This window comes from Gossypium arboreum, chromosome 2 (genome assembly GCF_025698485.1).
Source record: "Gossypium arboreum isolate Shixiya-1 chromosome 2, ASM2569848v2, whole genome shotgun sequence".
Lineage (NCBI taxonomy): Eukaryota > Viridiplantae > Streptophyta > Magnoliopsida > Malvales > Malvaceae > Gossypium > Gossypium arboreum.
This window is the reverse complement of record NC_069071.1, coordinates 17,071,691-17,082,437: the sequence shown is the minus strand read 5'-3', so window position 1 is coordinate 17,082,437 and position 10,747 is coordinate 17,071,691. Positions and strand designations below refer to the sequence as shown.

Genomic DNA, 10,747 nt, shown 5'->3' with positions numbered 1-10,747 from the left:
ACTTCATAATCAAAACATCATGTGCAAACATATACACACATATAGGTGCAAGGTCAATCTCAAGGGGTTCATACCCATCCAAACACAAATTTTACCAATCAAGTAACAAGCATAAATCATGCTCATGAATGCACCGTGGCGAATACATCACAACCATACCCTTTTAACTTTGGTCATGGTTAAACAAAGAATTCAATGTCCTATTCAAGAATACTAAAAGAAATTTCAAGAGTAGTCAATCCTTCATTACATGCATCATCAACAAGCTTCACATTTAGCATGCAATGGCTTTAACACAATATCAACCTTGGCCAAATACCATTTCCATGACACAACAAGGATTTGAACCATGGGCTAACATGAACATCAAGTTAGCAACTAAAACATGCATGAAACTCATGACACAACCTCATACATACCTTAATCTTGGTACAAGTATGGCCAAATCTCCTTCTAGTTCTCTTCTTAAACCAAAAATGGAGCAAAAATCCCTTTCTTCCTCCTTATGATTTTCGGCCAAAAAGATGAGAAAGGATGAACACAACAATTTTTTTTTTCCTTCTTTCTCAACTCACGGCAGGGGGGGAATACCACACTCACACACATTTTTTTTTCATTCTTTTATCACCCATACACCTTTGTTTATTATTTCACCCTAATGCACCAACAAAACATGTTTCATGACATGTTTAGCCCATACCCTCTTGTCATGGCCGGCCACTTCATGTTAGGGGGGGAATTTGACATGCAAATCCCTTATTTTTGCATGCATTATCAACTAGTCATCACACATTTTCCCATCATACTTTCAAAGTTTACTACTAGGTCCTTTCTAGTGAAATTCACATTTATAACACTAAATCGAATCATCAAAAATGCCACACACAAATTAACACATATCATAGGCATCAAAATAAATTTTAAATTATTTTTATGCCTCGATTTTGTGGTCCCGAAACCACATCCCGACTAGGGTCAATTTTGGGCTGTCACATTGAAGGAAGAAGAAACTTCCCCACGAAACCTTCTCATACCTATATATAGCTTCAATTCCCTTTAATGGAACTTGAAAAGTGTCAATAGTAATCAGTACCTATCCTTTATTTGGCCTATAATAACCGGTAGAATTATAAATAAGAGTCTTGACCGTAAGCCCTTTGACTAGTCAATTTAGTTGACTCCCAACTAGATCACATTACTAAACCCAATTAACACAGTACTTAGACAAACTAGGCGTACAATACATTTGATGGTAACTCTCACCATGTTTACTATTCACTTGGTACATTCTTTTCTTAAATAATAGAATAACATAAAACCTTTACTCACCTCTTCGGTGGGTACCATACGCCACATTCCAATTTGCCATTGTTACATGACGGGTTACACTACGGCAATTACATAACTTCATATATTTAATATATTCTCAAATCCAATTTATTTTATATATTTCTCTAATTCAATTTAATTTTAGTTAAAACATTTATAAATAAGTAATCCAAAATATATATGTATATATATAAAGATGTTGAATGTATTGGAAAAGAAGCCATTAATAGCCTTTATTTTTATTTTAGGTTTCTTGATTGATATTATAAATTTCTTGCCCCACCATTTTAAAGTTTTAATTAAAAAATTGAAAACGAAAAATTGGAAAGAAATCTATTGAAATTGGAAGAGAAAAAATTAAATCCGTTAGTAACCTTTGTACCTCCAGTTTCTTATTTTTCAGTTGTAATTCATTTTATTAAAAAAATTAAGCAAAGCTTGGGACAAAAAGTTATAAAAATTGATCAAGAAATAAAAGTGGATTTTTCCCAACAACATTGAATGTTTTTTTTATATATAATACATATTGTTTTAAAATGTTTTAACTGAAATTAAATAAATATATTAAGTAAATTAAATATAAATGATAGTATAATATAAATTTTATCTTTAAATATTAATGAACTCATATCTAAAAATTAATTATTTTTTAAATGATATTAATATTGTTAGAATTAAGTGACCCAAATTCTTATTTAAATAAAATACGATGGAAAATAAAATAAAAGTAAAATCCATATAGAACTAGACTTCTTTTATTTTATTTTAGAATAAGGTTTTAAACCTTATTAAACTCCATCTATTTTATATTGATTAGGATAAGGTGTTTCAATCCTACTAGAATATGGCTTTGCAAGCCTATAAATAGACATAGTCTATTCCTCTTGTATTTGAGTAAAAAAATTTTTCGACATAGTGAATTTTCTTCTCCTCTGCCGTGGTTTTTTTCCGAAAGGGTTTCACGTAAAATTTATGTGTTCTTTATTTTTATTTATTTTATTCTATTTTATTTTTCACAAATTGGTATCGAGCTTAGGGTTATTCATCTCGATCACGGTAATGGCGTCTTTGAAGTATGAAATTCATTTGTTGGATCGCAACACCGATTTGCGTTGTGGCAAATTAAGATGCAAGCGTTCTTGCAGATGGATCTAGAGGATGCCCTGCTAGGGATAGATAAGATGCCTTCGACATTAATAGATGAAGAGAAGAAGCGTAAGGATCGAAGGCATTAACACAATTACATCTGCATTTGTCCAACGAAATTTTGCAGGATGTGATGAAAGAGAAAACTGCCGCTGCATTATGGAAGAGGCTAGAACAAATATGTATGTCGAAAACTCTAACAAGCAAGTTGCATATGAAGCAGCGTCTTTATGCTCATCGTTTGGAGGAAGGTGCGTCTGTACACGAACACTTAACAGTGTTTAAAGAAATTCTCTCAAACTTGGAGGCCATGGAGGTTCAGTATGATAAGGAAGATCTAGGGTTGATTCTACTTTGTTCGTTGCCCCCGTCTTATTCAACCTTTAGAGACACGATTTTATATAGCCGTGAGTCTCTCACAGTTGATGAGGTTTATGATTCTTTAACCTCGTATGATAAGATGAAGCATCTTGTGGTTAAACCCAACTCTCGGGAGAGGGTCTCATTGTTCGTGGGAGACAAAACCGGAATGTTGATGATGATCGTGGTAGAACACAGGAACGGAATCCTCGTGGTAAATCTAAGGGTAGATCGAAATCTTCAAACAGAGGTAAAACTTGCAACTTCTGCAAGAAGAAAGGGCACATTAAATCTGAGTGCTATAAGCTACAAAATAAGATTAAAAGGAGGTGCGAATCAAAAGGAAAACAACCGGAAAATTCGGTGAAGGCGATGTTGTAGAAGACTACAGCGATGGTGAACTTCTAGTTGCTTCTGTCAATGATTCTAAAGTAAGCGAGGAGTGGATACTTGATTCAGGCTGCACCTTCCACATGAGTCCCAATCGGGATTGGTTTACAACTTATGAAACAGTATCTGAAGGTGTTGTTTTGATGGGAAATAATGCTTCATGTAAAATCGCAGGTGTTGGAACAATTAAAGTTAAGATGTTTGATGGAGTTGTCGAATACTTAGTGACGTGCGGCATGTTCCGAATTGAAAAGAAATTTAATTTCGTTGAGTACTCTTGATTCAAAAGTGCAGATACACGGTGAAAGTGGGGTTTTAAAGATTTCAAAGGGTCCTTGTTGTGATGAAAGGGCAAAGAAAGATTGCCAAGTTATATGTTTCTGAGGTTCTGCATTCTTGGTGATGCATTGCCGCTTCCTCTTCCTTGTCGATGATGATATTACTAAACTTTGGCATATCGCCTAGGGCATATGAGTGAGAATGGCATGGCGAATTAAGCAAAGAGGACTTCTTAATGGGCAAGGAATTTGCAAACCGAATTTCGTGAGCACCTTGTGTTTTGGGAAGCAAAGAGAGTTCGATTCACTAGAGGAATCCATAACACGAAGGAAACGTTGGAGTATATCCATTCGATCGTGGGGGCCGTCCGAGTGCCTTGAGAGGTGGAGCTAATTATATGCTAACCTTTATTGATGATTTTCCGAGAAAAGTTTGGGCGTTCTTCCGAAGCGAAAAGCGATGTGTTTTCCACATTTAAGTCTTGGAAAATTATGATTGAAAAGCAGACGGAAAAGCAGATAAAATACCTCCGCATGCACAATGGCTTAGAGTTCATTCGATAAGTTTAATAGATTGTGCAAGTCGAAGGATCATGAGACACTTGACGATTCGTCATACTCCACAACAAAAGCGGCGTTGCGAGCGAATGAACAGAACGATCATGGAGAAGGTTCGATGTATGTTGTCAAATGCCAACTTACGAAGTCATTTTGGCGAAGCGACCTCTCTGCATGTTTTTGATCAACCGATCTCCATCCGTTGCCATTGAGAAAAGACTCCACAAGAGGTATGGTGCGGTAATCCCGCTAATTATTACGATTTAAAGATTTTTGGGTGTCCTGCGTATGCTCATGTTGATAATGGAAAATTGGAACCGAGATCCATTAAATGCGTTTTCTTGGTTATAAAGTGGTGTAAAAGGCTATAAGTTATGGTGTCTGAAAATAGAAAAGTTGTGATTAGCGAGATGTTGTTTTTGATGAAAGCGCTATGCTACCTAACTTATCTCTTAAAGACTCTTCCAATAAAGAAAACCAAAAGCGGGTGGAGCATCAGTTAATCTGAATCAACTCCTCAAGCCGATACAAAATTGAGAATAGAGTTGCTTCTTCACCGCAATACTCTATCGCCAAAAATAGGACAAGAAGAGAAATTAAACCTCCAAAGAAGTATGCCGAGGTTGATCTAGTTGCTTATGCTTTAAATGTGGCTGAAGATATAGATGCGAATCAAGAGCCATTTAATTATTCGAGGCGATTAGTGTGAAGACTCGTAAAAGTGGATGTTTGCTATGCAAGAGGAGATGGAATCACTCCACAAAAAGCAGAACATGGGATCTTGTAAAACTTCCTAAAGGTAAAAAGGCATTCGTTGTAAATGGGTGTTTAAAAGAAAGAAGGGACTCGAGGAGTTGAAGAACCCGGATATAAAGCAAGGCTTGTTGCAAAGGGTTACTGATCAAATTCGAGTGGACTTCATGATGTGTTCTCTCCGGTTGTTAAGCATAGTTCGATTCGAGCTTTGCTTGGTATTGTGGCCATGCATGATTTGGAGCTTGAGCAGTTAGATGTAAAAATGCATTTTTGCATGGAGAACTTGAGGAAGATATTTACATGCAACAACCAGAGGGTTTTATAGTCTCAGAAAAAGAGGACTATGTTTGCTTGCTGAAAAAGTCCCTTTACGGTTTGAAACAGTCACCAAGACAGTGGTACAAGAGGTTTGATTCCTTTATGACTTCTCATGATTTCAAAAGAAGTGGTTTTGACAGTTGTGTCTACTTTAAGAAAAACAGTGATGGTTCTTTTGTGTATCTACTTCTTTATGTTGATGACATGTTGATAGCAAACAAAAGATAAAGAGAGATAAGAAAGGTTAAAGCCCAACTAAGTGAAGAATTTGAGATGAAAGATTTAGGACCAGCAAAGAAGATACTTGGTATGGAGATTCTCGAGATAGAAAAGTCGGAAGGGTACATTGAGAAAGTTCTTTGCGGGTTCAATATGCAGAGTGCTAAGCTGTTAGTACTCCTTTAGCGACCCATTTCGGACTTTCATCGGCCTTATCTCCTCAATCGATAATGAGATTGAGTACATGTCACATGTTCCATACTCTAGTGCAGATGGGATCTCTCATGTATGCTATGGTTTGTTCACGTCTAGATTTATCATATGCGATCGGTGCGATTAGCGAGATACATGGCGAATCACGGTAAAGAACACCGGAAAGCGATTCGGTGGATTTTAAGATACTTACGAGGCACTACTAATGTTTGCTTACGTTTGGAAGAACTAAAGATGGAGTTATAGGGTATGTTGATGCTGATTTTGCTGGAGACCTTGATAGAAGAAGATCTCTCACAGGTTACGTCTTTACAATCGGAGGTTGTGCAATTAGTTGGAAAGCCACTTTGCAAACTACAATCGCTTTGTCTACCACTGAAGCTGAGTACATGGCGATTACTGAGGCTTGTAAAGAAGCTATTTGGTTGAAGGGACTATTTAGTGAACTCAATGAAGACCTTCAAATCAGCACAGTATTTTGTGACAGTCAGAGTGCCATCTTTCTTACAAAAGATCAAATGTTTCATGAGAGAACAAAACACATTGATATTCGGTATCATTTTGTTCGTGATATTATTGCTCGTGGTGATATTGTTGTGAGCAAAATTAGCACTCATGAAAATCCTGCAGATATGATGACTAAGTCACTTCCTATAACCAAGTTTGAGCATTGCTTAGACTTGGTTGGTGTTCATTGTTGAAGTTAAACCCTTAAGGGGTTTTTTGGAAGAGGTGAAGAACTTGTTTATTGAAAGTTCGCGATGAAGAACTTGTTCATTGAGAATTTGTGTCAAGGTGGAGATTGTTAGAATTAAGTGACCCAAATTCTTATTTAAATAAAATACGATGGAAAATAAAATAAAAGTAAAATCCATATAGAACTAGACTTCTTTTATTTTATTTTAGAATAAGGTTTTAAACCTTATTAAACTCCATCTATTTTATATTGATTAGGATAAGGTGTTTCAATCCTACTAGAATATGGCTTTGCAAGCCTATAAATAGACATAGTCTATTCCTCTTGTATTTGAGTAAAAAAAATTTTCGACATAGTGAATTTTCTTCTCCTCTGCCCGTAGTTTTTTTCCCGAAAGGGTTTCCACGTAAAATTTATGTGTTCTTTATTTTTATTTATTTTATTCTATTTTATTTTTCACAAATATAAATTATTCCCTCTTATATTATTTAGAATATATAGATTTTGTTTTCTTGTAGAGTGTGCTGTTTAATTAAATATCTTTCTTATGCTAGGGAAGAAAAGTAGAAGATACCTTCACGTTTTCACTAACCATGCCATTGTCTTTATCCACATAATTTTTATTAATTATATAGGTGGTTGCACTAAATTTTATTGTTCTATAAACGCTGGCGAAAGTTTTATAGTATTGACGAAGAGGATAGTGGGATATAATTTATAGAAGAAAAAGAAAAATAGTTCATGGTTAAATTAAATTATTAAATTTAAGAATTATTAAGAGAGAGGACTAGTATTCTTTTTATGACTTTAACATTAAAATAAACAACAGTGGATCCAAGAATTCATTTATAAAAGGAGCAAAACGTCTCAGCATGCATGCAAATCCAACCTTCCCCATCTTTAGAAAGCTCTTCAGTATATTTATTTGTGCTTTTAATTTGTTAGCATAATTTCTCTTCCTTGACGTATGGCTAACCGTATGCTTGGTCAAGAATGCTTTGTTTTGAAAAACAAAGCTATTTCTCATCTTCATGATTTTTTCTTGAATTCTATCAATTCTGATGTTTCAGCCATTGATCTTTGTGATGAAATCCCCACAACTGATTACTCTTTGTTGTTTTCCGAGAATCATGATGAACGGGCTAAATCCCTGGAACACCTTGGAAAAGCATGCCAAGAATTTGGTTTCTTTTATGTATGAAAGTCCAATACACATACACATACACATACACATACACATACACGCACATGCATATATATATGGATGCATGTATACACACATATGAATTTGATGGGGTGAATGGAAATTTTAAGCTCTTGAGGACGTAGCATGGTTTCTTAATTATATTAGTTTTTGTTTTTATTTTGTTAATGAAATCTAAAAGGTCTTCTAATTTATTTATTTTCCTTTTCAAGTATAATTTAGATTTTTTCTTTTTTTTTCTTTTTTGAAGTTGATAAATGGTGTCGAACAAAGTGTGGTAGAAGGAGCACTGAAGGGTATTTCCGATTTCTTTGAACTGACAAATCAGGAGGAAAGGAGAGAGTACTTAAAGAAGAATCCTATGGATAGGATAAGGTGGGGTTTTAGATCCCATGCAGGAGAAAATAGAGAGTATCTAAAGATAGTAGCACATCCTGAAAACCATTGCCCTAGCAAACCGGCTAGCTTTAGGTATATCTAGACTCGATAATTTGTGTATTTATGTAGTTTTTCGTATTTGTTATTCATATTATTCTCATATATTATTTAAAGTTTACATATATTTATATTTTGACAGAGGTGCCATTGGGGAGTACTTCAAACGGATGCATGAGGTTGAACTTGGTTTAGCTAAAGCAATCTCGAAAATCTTGGGATACGAAGAAACCTACATCGAGAAGGAATTCAAGCTAGAAGCAGGCTTTGACGTGTCTGCCATGAATCTATATCCACCGTCTTTCCAATCCAAAGGTTCCATCGGCGTGCCGGAACATACTGACCCTGGCTTTTTTGTTTCGCTTATACAAGATGTCAATGGTGGCCTTCAAATGCTCACCCATAAAGGAAATTGGGTCACAGTTAACATACCTCGAAACGCCATTTTCATCAATCTTGGTGATCATCTTGAGGTATCTATATGTATATATATTGCTAAGGCAAGGATGCATTATCATTTTTGCCTGCAGGATATAAAAGTTTATGTTAATTCTTGTCTATGATATGTTAACAAATTTTCTTTGGTTTGGTTATTAGATACTGTCCAATGGGAAGTACAAGAGTCATATACATCAAGTGATCCTAGATAACAACGAAGTGAATAGAATTTCTATGGCTACACTTCATGGACCTTCATTAGACACTTTTGTAGCCCCAGCATCAAGGTTCATCGATGAGTCTCACCCACCAGCCTACCGAGGGATGACCTACAAGGAATCCTTGGAGTTTAATGGTTCTGATGAAATTGATGTGCAGTCATCCCTTTCTCTGCTTCGAATTCCATTCTCTCTCTAATTTCATGAGCTCAGATACTATTGGTAGTTCATCCTCCATGTGTCGTATATTACTATACACTCTCCGTGTTAATGAAATAAAAATAAATAAAGCGCCATGATTATTGTTGTTGTCTAGATGTTTGTGGGATGGAATTACTTTGTATATGCTTTTCCCAATTAATTTTAATAATTTGTTGGGTAGAATATCAAGGAGTTTCTAAAAGAAATAATTATGTTGTCAAATTCTACATATACTTTTGGGTGAAATTTTGATCCTTTTAGACGATTTGATTCCTATATATTTATATATAAATAAATATATAACTAAACATATGGATATTAAGCATGTATAATTTGACAGTAATTCTCTTGAGTTCGAGTAACATGGATGATTGGCGGTTCAAAATTAGTGTTACAAAAAGTAGATGCCGAGCCTGAAAAACATTTTAAATATTATTTCTATAATTTGTTGCACACAATGTATATGAGCCTTTTCAATGTCTATGAGATAAAAATAAATAAATATGATTTATATAATTTTTCCTTAGTTACTAATTGTTTTGTAGCTGGTAGATGTAGTAGCTGATAACTTTGGTTACACCAGTGCTAACTGACCCTTTGCGACCTCAACGGTCTCATAACTATAAACTGCCATAATTGCCACAGTTTTCCTCGAAATATTTTTCTTTTTCTTTTTAATTCTCTAACAAACAAAAATTCTTAATTAAAGGATTATTGATGAGAAAAGACTTTTACATAATGACAAAAGAATCTAGAAACTGTGTGTTTATTTATTTATTATTTTCCTACTTCTTTGATACCTAATTACAAAATTAATTAATGAAGAAGAAATTAATTAAATAAGATCAGTTATAAACATCCTTTATGCCCTGTTTGTGTTTCTGATATTATTTTTTTGGTGAATATTCTTATATTATCTTTTGAGTTATTGAATAGCTTCATTTTGAAATAAAATCCACATTTGTATGGAAAACGTAGCGTGCTGCCTTTATCCATCAAAACTGATCTAATCTGATAATTAAGTAAAGAGGAGAAGATCACTTTTCGGAGTGCATGCATGAAAATAAAATTTCTACTTACCCAACTCTTCTTGTTGGTTATTCTTTGGTATATATTGGCTCCAAATATCATTCGAGTAATAAATTTAAAATATTGACTAAATCTATTATAAAGTTCAGACATGAGTATGAAGAATTCCCACTTTCATAGATCAAATTTGGTTCAAAGGTTTAACTTGTTCAAGGTTGGGAATGTAGGGTGAACAAGAATTTCAAAAAACCTACCAATGAAAGGGCTTTTCTTGTGACTAGAGTCTATGATGTTGTGCGAGGAAGTGCCAAACTTCTCATTCATAGAGAAAAAAGTAGAGGTGTGGCACACCACTATTGGTAGATGGAGTTGTACGAAAATATGGACATCACATATATAATAAGGGTAATTACATATTATTATTTATTATTATGATAAGTTAGCCCAAATTAAAAGTGACCTAATTTAGTTAAAATTTTATTGGGCTTTAATTATTAAATAAAGTATGTGTCAAATATGTGTAAATACTCTAGTAATTGAGTTCTAATCAAATTCTAGTTAATGATAGGCTAATTAGAATTTGATTAGAACTAATATGCCAAGATTATAAATATTAGGGTTATGGCCTCCAAATTATACAAAAAATATCTTTTCTAATATCCCATCAGTAGGAAAGAGAGAGCAGATATTCTCTGAATTTCTTGTGTGCTAATTTTGAAGATCGAATCCCCAATATCCGGTAAAACTTAAAGAAATTCATAGATTCAGATACTCTTCTGCATCTAGTTTTGTTCTTTATTTGTTCTTGATTTATTATTGATGATTTGACATGATAGATCCTGGTTTATTAAGTTTTATTTCAGATTTATTTTACAAATCTAACAAGTAGCATCCAAGGCTTGTCATGTTAAATCATTAATAATGAATTAATCCTCTATTAATTTTGATTGATTCGATT

The 10,747-nt window shown here is 34.1% G+C and overlaps 1 protein-coding gene across 1 annotated transcript; it reads left to right on the top strand.

The window, feature by feature from the left end:
* Positions 1–7,141: 7,141 nt before the first annotated feature.
* Positions 7,142–8,969, top strand: LOC108488946 (2-oxoglutarate-dependent dioxygenase 19-like). The gene is made up of 4 exons (XM_017793204.2): positions 7,142–7,459; positions 7,719–7,939; positions 8,046–8,376; positions 8,501–8,969. The coding sequence occupies exons 1-4, from the start codon at positions 7,232–7,234 to the stop codon at positions 8,756–8,758; spliced, it is 1,038 nt and encodes a 345-aa protein (XP_017648693.1). The 5' UTR covers positions 7,142–7,231; the 3' UTR covers positions 8,759–8,969.
* Positions 8,970–10,747: the final 1,778 nt, after the last annotated feature.

Coding starts and splice junctions, on each gene's coding strand:
- LOC108488946 (XM_017793204.2), top strand. CDS start 7,232: ATGGCTAACCGTATGCTTGGTCAAGAATGCTTTGTTTTGAAAAACAAA. Junction 7,460..7,718: donor AAGAATTTGGTTTCTTTTAT/GTATGAAAGTCC, acceptor TCTTTTTTGAAG/TTGATAAATGGTGTCGAACA. Junction 7,940..8,045: donor AGCAAACCGGCTAGCTTTAG/GTATATCTAGAC, acceptor ATATTTTGACAG/AGGTGCCATTGGGGAGTACT.